Source organism: Tribolium castaneum, chromosome 10 (assembly GCF_031307605.1).
Source record: "Tribolium castaneum strain GA2 chromosome 10, icTriCast1.1, whole genome shotgun sequence".
Taxonomy (NCBI): domain Eukaryota; kingdom Metazoa; phylum Arthropoda; class Insecta; order Coleoptera; family Tenebrionidae; genus Tribolium; species Tribolium castaneum.
In genome coordinates this window covers 4,253,160-4,267,838 of record NC_087403.1, presented here as the reverse complement: position 1 = coordinate 4,267,838, position 14,679 = coordinate 4,253,160, and the positions used below count along the sequence as shown (strand labels likewise).

Sequence of the window (14,679 nt, the reverse complement as noted above, 5' to 3'; positions counted from 1 at the left end):
AATAGTTTTCGAGAAAATTGCAGATAAATGTAATTTTAAAAAATTCATAACTAAAAAACTATTGGGATATTGGCAATTTTCTTGGTGCCAATCGATTCCCCGGCGCCTTTACGCAATGTTACAACCTTTTGCCTCATTATTTTCTTATTTCTGTCAGTTTTATGCTTTACATTTATACGTCCATGTGTTCTATCAATCTCTTATTTTTGTTTACGTGTTGTTTCACTTACATTTTCTACACTTTTATTTCATAGAAAAATTGTTGCCGTGATCCGGGTAACTACATAATTGCAATAATTCTCCTAAAATGCAAATACATTTAGTTCAAAAGTCGGCGAATTAGCTCGAGAAAGCATTTTGTTCTACTTTTTTCAATTTAATTCTCTAATTTTTCATCAGATTTCATCAAAACATACCGGGCGTATAAGTCAACTAAAGTTTGAAGTTATATTTCACCTTTACGTTAATCTTTTTTTCTCTCAAAACAAAAAGTACGTTTACAATTTGGGGCCTTTACGTACTTTTACATTTTTGCCGCATTATTTTCTTATTTCTCTCAGTTTTATGCTCTGCTTTACGTTTATTCGTCTATGTGTTTACTCAATCTCTTATTTTTGTTTAGGTGTTGTTTCACTTACCTTTTCTACACTTTTTTTCATAGAAAAATTGTTGCCGTGATCCGGGTGCGAACACCCGACCTCCCCCGCCGAAAGTGGCGCTTATACCACTGGGCCACGAGGCCCTAGGTACTGACCGTCTTTTGCAGATATTTTAACACAAACTTTTTAATTAAATCAACATTACTAACTATATAATTGCAATAATTCTCCTAAAATGCAAATACATTTAGTTCAAAAGTCGGCGAATTAGCTCGAGAAAGCATTTTGTTTAACTTTTTTCAATTTAATTCTCTAATTTTTCATCAGATTCCATCAAAACATACCGGGCGTATAAGTCAACTAAAGTTTGAAGTTATATTTCGCCTTTACGTTCGTCTTTTTTTCTCTCAAAACAAAAAGTACGTTTACAATTTAGCGCCTTTACGTACTTTTACATTTTTGCCGCATTATTTTCTTATTTCTCTCAGTTTTATGCTCCGATTTACGTTTATTCGTCTATGTGTTCTTTCAATCTCTCATTTTTATTTGCGTGTTGTTTTACTTACCTTTTCTACACTTTTTTTCATAGAAAAATTGTTACACCTGATCCGGGGTTCGAAATTTTAAACTCACTCTAGCAAATTTGTGTATAGTTATAGTTTTGGAGAAAAGAATAAAAGACTTTCAATGTTTAATTTTTTATTAACAAACATAATGACTCTCAACATTTTTACAAGACAAACACCAATCACAACTTTGACTTTGTTCATACAATTAACTACCGCTGGTCCCCTATTCCAAAGCTATCCTAAATATTTTTTCAAAATTTACAAGTTCGATTTCATGAAAGGTTTTAAGTACGATTTGAATGACTTGTTAACTGGCTCGGAATTGAGTGGACTTTTGGATGCTTCTTCATACAGTCTTTCGTACACGTTTCCGTCATAAGCTCCCAAGGTAGACCCTAGAACTTCGTCACGAATGTCAAAACTATCAACTATTCCCACTGCATTGGGGCGTATAAGGGCCAAGAGTTCTTCCAGCCAGTCCTGGAGTGTCTCCACATCTTGTCCGGTGATATTCGTGAACTAAACATTACGTAGAGTATTACCTACCGACTGCGCCAATTAAAAAAAAATACTTACTCTAAAAAGATCCCCTGTTAATCTAAGGGCCGTATAAACGCCATACAAGTTCAAAAGTTGTACCAGAACAGTTTTGAGCTCTTTAGAGACGTTCAAACCGTTAACAGTGTTGTAAAACGTTGTAACAATAAAACACCGACAGTGAGCTTCGGCAGCCGCCACCAACTCAATCGAAGTTTCATTCCAGGCATCTTCGTACGACTTTCCATTGCGCACCCGGGCATTTATACGGTTATTTGCCAGTTCAATTTTACTACAATCAAATTTAGCAAACCTTCAGTAACCACATTAACACCCACCTTGCCGCAGTTTGCTGCAGTGCGTGTATAATCCACTCAACTGACTTTTCAAACGGGTTACTTTTGCTCATTTTGCGGCCCAAGTACGCCACAGTCGCCAACTTATCCAATTTGTTACGATTCTGCCACGACTTTATAAGAAAACGTGATGTTTGCAACAGAAGTACGGTGTTTTCGCCCTCGTAAGTGCACATTGCCGTCACTAGGCCGTAAGTTGAGGGCAGGTTGGACGAGGTCATGTAGCCGTGGCCCCCACAGGCCAACCGGCAAATTTCCACACCCTGGGCTGCATCGGCACTGCTCACAGCTTTAAGGCAACAGGCAATAGCGTGGAGCTTAAAATGCGCTACTCAACGGACTAAAGTGGCTCAAGAAAACTTACTTCAGGCAAACTCTCGAGCTGACCGGACTCCAGCTCGTTGGTGACATTGTTGTAAATGTCCCACAGCCAAGAGGCACTATACTGGAATGCAAAATAAGTGGCGATGTGCGGGAATAACTTATACTGTTGCGTCACGAAATCGATTATTTGGGGCTCGGGTGCACTGAAACACCACAGACAAAATGAACAAGTAGGCTTTTTTGGCGACTTACTCGGGTTTGATTTGTGATTGGTGGCGAACGGCGCTGTAGCGTGTTGCTATGGTTACAGCCTTTCGCAAGTAGTGTGCGGCATCCTGTACTATCACAACTCGGACGAAAATCATTGTTCCGTAAGTTAGCTTACTACTGGGCGATTTAACGTAAGTGCCATCCTAACGATATTCCCATGTAAAAAAATCGAAGCTAATAATGTTACTTACAGGTAAAACTTGACTATTTTTCATTAACATGTTAATCCTGGGTATTCTGACGTTGTCAAAACCCAGGTAGCCGTTGTTGGTACTGTTCATGCCAAGTTTGCAGCCAATTTCTCCGATTTTAATGCCTGGTAAAGGCTCGTGCGTTTCCTCATCACGAAGCTGGACTATAAAAGGGTGGATTCCGTGGCAAGTGCCTTTTGTGTACAGTTGGGCCACCACAACTGCGTAATTCGCGGAATGGCCCACTACAAAATTACAGTCAAGCTAATTTTTTGGATTTTTTTTTACTTTTTTACATCCTCCCGGCCACCATTTGTACGAAGTGAGGGTTGGACTGTGCAAAACAAATTCCTCTGTCGCGGGATCGTAGGTGGCTGTGGTTTCAAGACCTCTGATAAATGTGCCATGACCTAATTCAGTCTATAATATATTATAAGACAATAAAAGTTGCGTATATTATAGGATAATTACTTGTGCGTAAGTTCCTATAATATCACAATTCCATGCCCTTTGGATCCATTCGGCTTGTTGGTCAAACGTTCCCTGTCCCATCAGCGTCGGGATAAACATAACATAGTGCAGCGTCAATGGATTGCCGTCTTTTAAAATGGCAGAGCCTAGCTGACCACCCAAAATTTCTCTGCAAAGCGATTTGGAATCGTGGAAACTACTCTCATTTGTTTAAATTTACAAGCCAATCGGGCTTTAAAAAACAACCTTCTTACATATTCATGACTCAAATGTAATAAAGTTGCGTCATGAACCCAAAAAAATGAAACAAACAAAGTTGTTTCAGATATCTATAAAATTACACGGCAAAGTTCGCAACGCTTGCAGATAACGCAATGATGAAGCGAATTCTCCACTGTATTAAAATTAGTTGCTTCAATAAATCTGACAATGATTGTGATTAGATAAATGCATTTGATTCGGCGTCGAGACGGTCGGAACCTTCCATACCTGAAATTGTCCATACCGCCTTTGCCTTGGTTCTGGAGCTCTTGTACTTTTCGGAAAATAATACAAGCTTTTCGTACGGCATCTTCATATTTCTCCTTGTGACTTAAATACTCCAGTGGGACGTTCGATTGTAGCTCCGGGTCTTCGAGGAAAAATTTTTCTGAAAATTACGGGGCTAATTAACAAAATTTTAATTGCCCACAATGGCGGGACCCACTCGTTACTTAATTACATGGAAGCGAAATTAGAAAGTTGCTCTCTCTTGTGAAAGCACGTACTATTATTAGTTATTTAATCGGGAGAACAGTCATTTATCGGTTGCACACGGCAGGTAACAACGTTAAAAGCGTTCGGCGATTCGAAGTTCGCGCCCTTCGTAAATAGCCGACGTGACCCGATGACCTATAGCAGTATTTCCCCCAAACTGAATTGGTACAAATTGCAGTTTATTACATTTGACTATTTTTTCCAATTTCGACGGCAAGGTGTAAGGTGTTTAAGCATGTTTTACAGATAACTTGACATTAAAAAATTACAAAACCTGACTTAAATATTTCAAAAAGACTGGTTCTTCTGCAATCAGGAACCAATCCAATGAGAACAACTGGCTTTGCAGGTGTCATTGGAATTTTGTGCTTAATTTTTTCGATCGATTTCTCGAGAAGTCATTGATGATATAATTAATTTGTCGTTAAGAAGAGCAAAGTTCATACCTCTACTGTGTCTCTCCTCTGTTTTTGTAGCACTGCCATCCAGTAAGTGTGTCAGTTCTAGAGTATTGAATGTACATTTTTCTCTCTCTTTAATGAGATCAGGATTTACTGATTTTTTTCTGTCCATTTTCGTTAAATACACAAAATAAACAAAAGATTATACTTTGAACCACTATCACCGACACTCTATGACAGTACTACCACATCACTACACACGGTAATTAATCATAAATCTATTGCCACCACTGCCACTCCTGCCTACAGAGGGCGCATGATATTTCACCCAACAAACTCGTCACCTCAGACTTCTTAACCAGAGAAAGAGAGAGCGTAATTGGGCGCCCAGCAAGCTAGAAAGAGACGGGGCGTCCAAACGACACGTCCCTCTCCCTCTACCAAGTCTAAGATCGCACTTAAGCCAAACAAATGAGTATAGTTTGCTGTGGCTCAGGTGACTAGAAGTATACTTTGCACTCTTATTGCTCATTTGACTATGTAATTAATTTTTTTATGAATTAGTTTCGTTTTTGGTAATTGAAGTCCACTAAAATGTTTGAATTTCATGGCCAGCGACGTGTCAGGAGCCAGGGGCGAATGCGCAGATGCGTCGTTTTTTGTGCAAATTATGTCACATCCTTATGATTCCTTTATTGGTTATGTACCCTAAGTAAACAAAAATTTTCGGATTGTTTGATGAATAAATGTGGACTTGTAAATAAATGTTTGGTTGAAATCAAAAGAAGTAAAAAATGAATAGGGAGATGCGGCAAAGTCACAGGACACCGAAGAAAACGCCAATTACTGACGATTACGACATTACTAAGACGGTTTTAGGCCTCGGGATCAACGGTAAAGTCGTCGAGTGTTTTTCTAAGGCTACAAAAGAGAAGTTCGCTCTAAAGGTGCGCTGTTGTAAGTTGCTCAATGCAGTTTGTCAATTGAACGTTTCAGATACTTGTCGAGAGCCAGAAGGCTAGAAGGGAGGTCGATTTGCATTGGCAAGCCAGTGGCTGCCGCCACATAGTCAATATAATCGACGTCTATGAGAATAAATACAATAACAACCCTTGTTTACTAGTTGTGATGGAATGGTGTGTGCGCGGTTTTTACTAATTCGGGAGTAAGTTCCTTTGTTGTAGCATGGAGGGCGGAGAGCTGTTCCAGCGGATTCAGGATAAACCTGACGGGGCTTTCACTGAGAGAGGTATGCGTTTGGGTAATAGTTCGATAAATGACACGTTTATTAATTTAAGAGGCGGCACAGATCATGCATGAGATATGCATTGCGGTGAAATACCTACACGATAATAACATTGCACACAGGGACTTAAAACCAGAGAATTTACTTTACTCAAAGAAAGGTACTTACGGTATACTTAAGTTAACTGATTTCGGCTTTGCTAAGGAAACTTTAGTGAAGGACACCCTTCAGACGCCTTGTTATACACCATATTATGTTGGTTCGTTAACTCCCCAATCAATTGGCTCCCAATCTTACTAATTATTTCCAGCTCCTGAAGTTTTAGGGCCTGAGAAATACGATAAGAGCTGTGATGTTTGGTCTTTAGGAGTCATTATGTACATTTTGTGCGTATAAGTAATTTTGTTAAGAGTTGTACTAAGTGATTGAGACAGGTTGTGCGGGTTCCCTCCATTTTATAGCAATCATGGCTTGGCGATTTCGCCAGGAATGAAAAATAGGATACGAATGGGCCAATACACATTCCCTAATCCTGAGTGGCAAAATGTTAGTCAAGACGCTAAAGACCTTATTAATGGTATGCTTAACGTGGATCCGGCCAAGCGACTGACAATTGATCAAGTCATGAGCAATAGATGGATTGCTGTAAATGACTGTTTTAGTCCAAGGGTCCACCTTTTATTTTCATTTTTCTAGCAATACACAGCTGTGCCTCAAACCCCCTTGCATACTCATAAAATGCTAAAAGAAGGTGAAGAGATGTGGCCTGAAGTACAGGAGGAAATGACGCGCTCGTTGGCCACAATGAGAGTGGATTATGACCAAGTGCATATAAAAACGCTAGAAAATTCAAATAACCCGCTGCTGAATAAAAGGCGTAAGCGTTCGGCGAATCAAGTGACGCTAAAGGAGCAGAAATAACGTCTAGTGATTTTATTTCTTCAAATCACCACGGAACGTGCATTTTGATTAATATGTTTACAAACAAATCGATTTTAGCTGAATGATTAGTGCCTAATGGAATAGGATTTTAACGTTTTAAAATTGTATTAATTTAGTTACAGTTGTATTACACCGTTTGTAGTACTATTATTTGGTAATAGTAATACAACACACGGTGCAACAACATAATGTTAAGAAAATGTATTATATGCTACGATTGAAGGTGCTTTTGGAATTTCCTGTTCAAGAGAAGTGTCACTGTTGATTAAAAATTTACTACAAAATTTATCAGACATTTCGATTTCATAAGCATCTTGATTTAAATATTTTTTTAGAAAAAACGTAAATCATTTTCACGATTTACTAGCACATGATGAGTGCTATTTTAATGTAAATTGCTAATAAACTCTTAATAAAGTTACTTAAATTGTTCCTAACGATAACTCTATGTACTCAATTTTTTCAGTTGCAAGGTTACGATACGAGTTTGTCTTATAAATAAGACGCAGTGTTTTTCTACTTTTTTTTAAGAAAATAATAAAATGAAAGAAATTGGACGTATAGCTTCGTTTTAAATTTTATAATATCGCACTAAATTAAATAGACAAAATAAAAAAAAATGTTTTTTTTAAGTTTATTTGTAAGTCCAAACACAATCAGAACATTACAAACATGGAACAGAACATCATGAACAATATAATATTAAGAAATTCAAATATAATGGTAACATTTTCAACTTCTAGTTAGACTAGTTAGGATTTATAGCTTGCGAAACAAGCGGCAAAGCTATATTTAACACATTTTCAACTTTGGTTTAATTGGTATGTTTTAAAAAAACATACGGAACATTGCAAGAAGGAACATTAACACCAAAAACAATATAATACTAAGGTTTGCACAGTGAAACATTTGACTAGGTATCGTTTAAAGCTTTAGACCAATCAGCGAAACTACCATCACTTTTTTACCTTGACTGAAATGTATCTAGTCTTAGCAAAATCGTTTCATTGCACATAAATATCAAAAGGCGAAAGTTCTCCGGTAAGAACTTCTAATACTCTTTGAGTACTATTGGTGAGAGTTATAACTTCACCAATTCGACTAGCAAGTTTTGCAAACACAAACAGCAAAACTTGTTTCATTACAAATAAATAAAAAAAAAGTAACGTAACAACCTAAAACTAGCAGAACGATTAAATCAGTACGGATTACTGATTTTCATTCGGTGGCTCGTTTGAATTATCTTGCTTCTCCTGCAGGAGAGTCTTCTTAACTTCTTTCTTTTCTTTCGGAGAATTAACCGTAACTTTTTCTGACAACTGTTTGAGTTTAGCAACGGTTTCAGTAGAAATATCTTCCATCTCCGAAGTTAAATCCTTTGCGTTCGAGAACATGTCATCAAGTGAGTTTGAGATCTGTGAGGTGCGGTCCACAGTCATATTATATTGATGGCTTACCATCATGTAAGCTTCAAATGACAAACCATCCCTGGTCGCAACAACTCCCTACAACACGAAATCTTTAGGCAAAATCACTCAAAATCAATAATCCGTACCTCATTATGAGTCGCTACACCTCTTCTAATAGCATCAAAGAAACTACGAAAGTAGTCTTGATGTCGGCTGTGATTTTGAGCAACTTCCTCCAAGCAAACTGTTTGGCTTTGCTGAATTTCTTCTTTAGCCGCCTCAAATCTTCTCTGAAGCGAAATCAAATGAAGATGTGCCTACAAAAAAATGTAAACAACCAAAGCAATTTATGGTTAAAACCTTACAGTCTCCTGATTGAACTTAGTAAAAAGCGTAATTAACTTATTGTCGATTCCTGGAGCTTTTTCCTGCAACAATTCGGTCAGTTGACCAGCATACCCCCTTATGTAGCACATGGTCTCCAATTCCAAAGTCAAATCCTCTTGGGTGTTAAGAAAATTCTTAGTTATCTTGTCCAACAATAGCAGTCTTTGATTACTGAGGCTCATTAAATGTTGAATTCGCAAGTAACGTTTTTGCATGGTTGCATGTAAATTAGTCAGTAGCGTGTAGAATCTCTCGTACATGTCGCTCAGTAAGGAGTACTGCATCCCGACATCGTCCTCATACTGAAACGTTGCCTCCGCCAATGATGTTTTGGTAGATTCTATATAACCTTGAAGTTTGCACAGAGTTGCTTTCACTCTGTGATAATTATCAGCCAAGATTGAATGATTCTCGATATGCATGGTCGTTAAATTCGCCCTGGCGCTAGTTTCGGTGAACTCCGACGCGCTCAACAAAGAGTCCAACGTGCATTTTAGCGAATCGGCAAATGCGCAAACATTGCTTAGGATAGTCCTCAAGCGTCCCAAATTCATAAATGTGACCTCTCTAACCTTCTCATTATTTGTGGCTATATCAGACAAATTCGATCTCTCATCGTTTTGGAAGAGTTCGACAGCGAACTCAACCCCGCTCAAGGCTTCGAAAGAAACGTGGACCATTTCTGTGGCAATTTCCGCATTCTTTGCCTCGGCCTGGGGTTCACATTTTTGGGTTGTTTCTTGCGCCAACTCTCCGGTATCAGGATAATACTTTTGGTGCTCACATACGCCCTCTAATTTTGTTATTTCCGCCGTAAGTGCGACGGCTTTTTCATGGTTTACTTTAAGTTCCATCAACTTTGCGTAGTTTTCGATCTCCGCTCTGAAAGACCCGGCTGTGCCTAAATCCCGGCGTAGAGAACTAACTTCGTCTTCTAAATTCTTCACTTCATCATCTCTGCGTATGTTTATTACGTTGGGGACCGGGTTAGTGGAGACGCCTCGCGCCATTTGCACGTAGTCCAAAGTAGTGACTGTGTCTTCAAATGCGTCACTACAGGGTGAAATTGTTGCAATAATCGAAGTATTGCCTTTGCCGTTGAGGCAGTCTTGCAAAACTCGGGTCAGTTTTGAGTCTCTCATGGGAACATGTTTAGATTCAGAAGCGAGGGCTTGAATCACTGTTTTGAAAGTTTGAAGCGCCTTATTAATGACTAACGCACCACACGATGCAAGGAAATTACTTCCAGCTAAATCAATCAAGTGAATTCGGCCAGTTTTAACTATCTTTTCACCCTTAAATGATTCGAAAATCGTAACACCAATGGTGAAAATTGTGTGACAATGTAAACTTGGCTCGCTACGATTATTCGCTCCAACCATTAACATTTCAAACAGTTCAGTGCAATTTTTTACTCGAATCTCCGTCACACCCTTAACACGTGTCACCCCCTTGTAATTCGGATCATCATGGACGCTAAATCGGACAAATGAGCAAAAACCACAACCATTCAATTTTTACCTCAAGCCAGAATTGTCATTAACCACAAGGTCACGGATTTCTTCATTGTATAACTCAACAAAGGATGCAGTAACGACACACTCAACCCCTAACTGAGACAGCTTATCGAGAATATCAACAGCAGCCCTTGGGATCATCCCAACAAACGGGTCCTAAAAGTGCGATGGTGATAGCCCTTGCAAATGTATTCCACCCGAAATAGTGAATATTGACCACAATAATAAATGTTACAACACAGCTTACGACTCTGTTTTTTTTTGAAAAAATAATTTTGGTCAAAACCGCATCCCGCTATTATCAAAACTTGACATTTCTTAAAAAGTAAGCCAATAAATAAATCACAAATTTGTCAAAAATGACATTATTTTTGCAAGTTCTGAAGACCAAAAATCAAGTTTTTTCTTGTTTTTATTAAACTAGAACAAAAAAAACATCAAATTTGGTCGAAAATGACCAAAAATTTACCTTTTCCAAGCGTTTATTCAGCAAAAATTTAATTACTGCGCAGAATGTCTTAAAAAGTAAACCAATAAATGACAAAATTTTTGCCAGTTCTGAAGATTTAAATACGTATTTAGATTAAAAATCAAGTTTTTTCCTGTTTTTGTTAAACTAGAACGAAAAAAATCACCAAATTTGGTCAAAAATTTCCAAAGATTTATCTTTTCTAAGCGTTTATTCGGCAAAAACTCATTTATTGCGTAAAATTTCTTAAAAACCATGTCAATAAGGATTTAAACACGTTTTTGAACCAAAAATCAAGTTTTTTCCCTGTTTTTATTAAACTAGAACGAAAAAATCACCAAATTTGGTCGAAAATGACCAAAGATTTACCTTTTCTAAGCGTTTATTCGGCGAAAACTTATTTATTGCGCAAAATCTCTTAAAAACCATGCCAGTAAATCATAGAATTATGTCAAAAATGACAAGTTCTCAGGATTCAAACACGTTTTTAAACCAAAAATCAAGTTTTTTTCATGTTTTTATTAAATTAGAACGAAAAAAAAAACATCAAATTTGGTCAAAAATGACGAAAAATTTACCTTTTCTAAGCGTTTATTCAACAAAGGCTTAATTATTGCGCAAAATGTCTTAAAAAGTAAGCCAATAAATGACAAAATTTTTGCCAGTTCTGAAGATTTAAATACGTATTTAGACCAAAAATCAAGTTTTTTCCTGTTCTTGTTAAACTAGAACGAAAAAAATCACCAAATTCGGTCAAAAATTTCCAAAATAGTTATCTTTTCTAAGCGTTTATTCGGCAAAAACTCATTTATTGCGCAAAATTTCTTAATAACCATGCCAATAAATCACAGAATTATGCCAAAAATGACAACTTCTGAGGATTTAAACACGTTTTTAAATCCTCAGACTTGAAAAATAATGCCATTTTTGACATAATTTTACGATTTATTGGCTCACTTATTAAGAAATTTTGCGCAATAATCGAGTTTTTGCTGAATAAACGCTTAGAAAAGATAAATTTCGACCAAATTTGGTGAATTTTTCGTTCTAGTTTAATAAAAACAAGAAAAAAAAAACAACGTAATTTTTGGTCTAAAAACGTGTTTAAATTCTCAGAACTCGTGAAAATAATGTTATTTTTGACAAAATTCTGTAATTTATTGGCTTACTTTTTAAAAATTTTTGCGCAATAACTGAGGTTTATTCAGCAAAAACTTAATTCTTGCGCAAATTTTCTTATTATGTAAGCCAATAAATCACAAAATTATGTCAAAAATGACATTACTTTTGCAAGTTCCGAGAATGTAAACACAGCCAACTATAATTGCCATTTAAAAAAAAAATATTTTTTTTGAAATTTTGCTAAAATGTTAACTTTTATTTATAAGTATGCGGTTTGGGCCAAAATTATTTTTTGACTGATCAGTGACCTTCAGTCCTAAGATTTATTGTTTTGGTCAATCTTCGTCATTCAGGTGGAATACGCACATCTGAAAATCGCCTAAAGCCATAATCTGCTCATTCTGCGTGAAAAATTATGGCTGTAGTCAATGTTCGGATGTGGCTTGCGGAGTGTCCCTATATTTACGTTAACGAGATCAACCGTGGGGCTCAAGTGGGGCCCCAGCTGAGTGTAGGATTTGCCGGTTTTACTTGGTCCAAACGCGAAAAGACTGCAAGTGTTCCCTAACAACATTGAGTCAACCAGGGGGCGCACCACGACATCGTAAACCTCCTCTTGCGATGCACCACCCCCAAAAACTCGATCAAAACTGTACTTTTTCGCAAAAGACGCGTATTCAAGAAAGAGCTCGTTCTGATTCATGCCTTTAATAATGCTATGCCTTTTGGCTTTAATTTCGCACGCCGTGAGAGGTCTGTTTCCGAGAAAAACCGTTACATACAGTCAAACTTTAGGGTTGTATCGGAACTTACCTCTGCCTGACGTACACCTGGATAGGTGATACCGGTATCTCGTGTTTACTCATTTTGCACACTTTTTCACCACTATTTGTGGTTTTTTTCCTAAAAAACAACCACAAACAACTGGCAAACAACAAGGACGCTCTGAGAAGTTTCAAGTCGGACGGAAAAATGCATACCAACCTGAGGGGATGAAATTACAAAAACAAAAACCGTTATGTGTGGCGGGTGTTTTTTTTTTGACGACGAAATAAAGGACTAAACGTGCATAAAATAAAACAATAACATTCACGTATCGCCTAAAAGCATCTGGGTACGTATTTTGTAATTACTTATGTTTCAATTATCCCTTTGTAAAAAAAATAACGCTAAACATGGTGTCGTAGTGTTGGTTGCCTAGGCGTTGGGCACGCCATCTAGTCATAGCAGTGTATATTACACTACTCACATTCCCTTTATATTATTTTTTTATAATTTATAATTACTATAATATAATTGTAAATTGTAACTGCTCAATTCAGTTTTTTTCACTTACCACATTTCATGTTTTTAAAAGGGCAATTACCTTACGTTTATTCGTAAAAAAATTTAAATAAAAAATCGCCAAAAGAATACAATTCATCGGTTGCCTACCTTACTCCAACCGCAAACATCAACTCGTAAATCAAAAAGTATTTTTGAAAAATGGTTCTATGATAAAGGAGAAAAAAACCTGCACAATAAATTTTTTGATTTTAAAAAAACTATATAAACTAAAAAAAACACGTACTTGTATTTTTACTGCATTATAAAAGATTAGGTTTTTCTGACATTTGTTGGTCAATGGTTTTTTAATAAACTTACCCTTAAAAGACCAAAAAAATTAATTTGTTTCTAGCAAAGTTTTATGGACTTTTCTAGGCTTCTACAACCCTCTCAAGTTGTTAAAAGTGTAAAAAAGTTAATTACTTCGATTTTTTACATTTTTGAAAAACGTGTATTTTTTTCAGAATTCAGTTGATATTTTTTTAATTATTTAATAATTTGCTGAATCGCAATCGCTGTCTCATTAGTTACTAAAAATATTTAATGAACGTAAATATATTTAGTTACATTGTTTTTTCGATACTATCTCTCTTAATCAACAACCAAAACATTATTAATGGTTCTAAGCATCTAAATTCATTTTTGCAGATAATTTCCAAAAATGACAATTTATTTCAGAAACTTGAAATTAAGATTTCGATATATTTTACTAAAAATACGCCGAATGTGGTTTATTTTTCTCGAAGTTATTTTAAAACAACAAATATTTTAAAATCTAAGACGCAGAAGTAAATGAAGTAAATTAAAAAAAAGCTTCGTAACTAAAAAGCTATTAGAAATTTAGCGATTTTTTTCGCGCCAATCGATTCCCTGTATGATTTTACGTAGGTTTAGACCAAAATAGTTCCACATTTTCGAATAGTTTTACGTAAATTGATAAAATAAAAAAATTGAAAAATCCTCAGTGTCTTCCAAAAATCAGAGAATTTTGAAAAAAAATTGCTAAGACCCATCCTATTTGATAGATTTTAATCTGCTCTTTACAACGGAACAAACCGTTGCTCTCAGTCTTATAGTTTCCCCGCAACAATTGTTCCATTTTTCGTCGAGATTTTTGTTGATTTTCGGTACCCGGAACATTTGTCATGCAATAACTTCGGAACTATTAGAGATAACCCTATGAAGCTTATTATCGTTGGAAAGCTCTTTTAATTGTCTATCTTTTTCAAAAAACATCATGGTCCTTTGATTATTAGTTTTCTCGCGAATTGCTCATAAATGCAAAAAGAGGTGAAATTTAAAAAAATTCGTAACTAAAAAAAATATTACAAATTTGGCAATTTTCTTAACGCCAATCGATTCCCCGGATCATTTTACATAAGGTAGTATTAAAATGGTTCCACTTTTTGGAAAAGTTTTGCCGTAATTGAGAAAATAAAAAAATGTTAATACCCCCCTGTCTCTGAAAAAATTTGCCAAAACCCATCCTATTTGATAGATTTTGATCTGCACTTTACAATGGAACAAACCGTTTTGCTCTCAGTCTTCTAGTTTCGCCGTAATCGCCGTATAAAAATTGTAAAAAGTGAAAATTTTTACGTTTCTGTGACTTTTTTTCGCAAACCATAAAACTAAGAAAAAACCGGTTTATTGTAAACTTTCCAATCCCTTAGAACTCGGGTTGTTAAAAGTGCAAAAAGTCAATTGCTTGGTTTTTTGATGTTTGATTTTTCTGATTTTGTCGAGAGTTTGGTCCATTTACAGTTAAACAACACAAAAAATGAATT

General features: G+C 36.2%; 3 protein-coding genes across 5 annotated transcripts; 1 reads left to right on the top strand and 2 right to left on the bottom strand.

Moving 5' to 3' along the window:
- Positions 1-1,281: 1,281 nt before the first annotated feature.
- Positions 1,282-4,782, bottom strand: ACOX1 (acyl-CoA oxidase 1). The gene is made up of 10 exons (XM_968567.4): positions 4,520-4,782; positions 3,807-3,966; positions 3,318-3,486; positions 3,143-3,266; positions 2,847-3,091; positions 2,638-2,798; positions 2,426-2,588; positions 2,044-2,378; positions 1,745-1,997; positions 1,282-1,687 (listed from the first exon to the last, which is right to left on the bottom strand). Exons 1-10 carry the CDS (start codon positions 4,644-4,646, stop codon positions 1,427-1,429), a joined length of 1,998 nt encoding a protein of 665 aa, XP_973660.1. The 5' UTR covers positions 4,647-4,782; the 3' UTR covers positions 1,282-1,426.
- Positions 4,783-4,854: 72 nt separating this feature from the next.
- Positions 4,855-7,105, top strand: MAPk-Ak2 (MAP kinase activated protein-kinase-2). Of its 2 annotated transcripts, none has more exons than XM_008195288.3 (8): positions 4,855-4,980; positions 5,039-5,421; positions 5,471-5,610; positions 5,659-5,723; positions 5,773-5,979; positions 6,031-6,106; positions 6,155-6,365; positions 6,417-7,105. In XM_008195288.3, the coding sequence occupies exons 2-8, from the start codon at positions 5,269-5,271 to the stop codon at positions 6,639-6,641; spliced, it is 1,077 nt and encodes a 358-aa protein (XP_008193510.1). In that variant the 5' UTR covers positions 4,855-4,980; positions 5,039-5,268; the 3' UTR covers positions 6,642-7,105. The 2 variants fall into 2 exon arrangements, with proteins under 2 accessions (XP_008193510.1, XP_008193509.1); XM_008195287.3 differs by having other exon boundaries at positions 4,882-5,014; positions 5,090-5,421.
- A 169-nt stretch (positions 7,106-7,274) lies between these two features.
- On the bottom strand, positions 7,275-12,719 carry LOC662405 (kinesin 5A). 2 transcript variants are annotated; one of them, XM_968502.4, is made up of 6 exons: positions 12,380-12,719; positions 12,033-12,321; positions 9,980-10,131; positions 8,437-9,934; positions 8,218-8,388; positions 7,275-8,167 (listed from the first exon to the last, which is right to left on the bottom strand). In XM_968502.4, exons 1-6 carry the CDS (start codon positions 12,430-12,432, stop codon positions 7,871-7,873), a joined length of 2,460 nt encoding a protein of 819 aa, XP_973595.1. In that variant the 5' UTR covers positions 12,433-12,719; the 3' UTR covers positions 7,275-7,870. The 2 variants fall into 2 exon arrangements, with proteins under 2 accessions (XP_973595.1, XP_008193511.1); XM_008195289.3 differs by lacking the exon at positions 12,033-12,321 and having other exon boundaries at positions 12,380-12,714.
- Positions 12,720-14,679: the final 1,960 nt, after the last annotated feature.

Bases quoted from the DNA above. Each gene is read 5' to 3' on its own strand.
- ACOX1 (XM_968567.4), bottom strand. From the start codon at position 4,646: ATGGACAGAAAAAAATCAGTAAATCCTGATCTCATTAAAGAGAGAGAA. The intron at 3,487-3,806 runs GTATGGAAGGTT...ATCGCTTTGCAG, and splicing joins GGCGGTATGGACAATTTCAG to AGAAATTTTGGGTGGTCAGC. The intron at 3,092-3,142 runs GTAAAAAAGTAA...GTAATTTTGTAG, and splicing joins CAAATGGTGGCCGGGAGGAT to TGGGCCATTCCGCGAATTAC.
- MAPk-Ak2 (XM_008195288.3), top strand. From the start codon at position 5,269: ATGAATAGGGAGATGCGGCAAAGTCACAGGACACCGAAGAAAACGCCA. The intron at 5,611-5,658 runs GTGTGTGCGCGG...CCTTTGTTGTAG, and splicing joins TTACTAGTTGTGATGGAATG to CATGGAGGGCGGAGAGCTGT. The intron at 6,107-6,154 runs GTGCGTATAAGT...TGATTGAGACAG, and splicing joins GGAGTCATTATGTACATTTT to GTTGTGCGGGTTCCCTCCAT.
- LOC662405 (XM_968502.4), bottom strand. From the start codon at position 12,432: ATGAGTAAACACGAGATACCGGTATCACCTATCCAGGTGTACGTCAGG. The intron at 10,132-12,032 runs GTAAATATAGGG...TCGCACTTTTAG, and splicing joins CCACGGTTGATCTCGTTAAC to GACCCGTTTGTTGGGATGAT. The intron at 8,168-8,217 runs GTACGGATTATT...TTCGTGTTGTAG, and splicing joins GTGTAGCGACTCATAATGAG to GGAGTTGTTGCGACCAGGGA.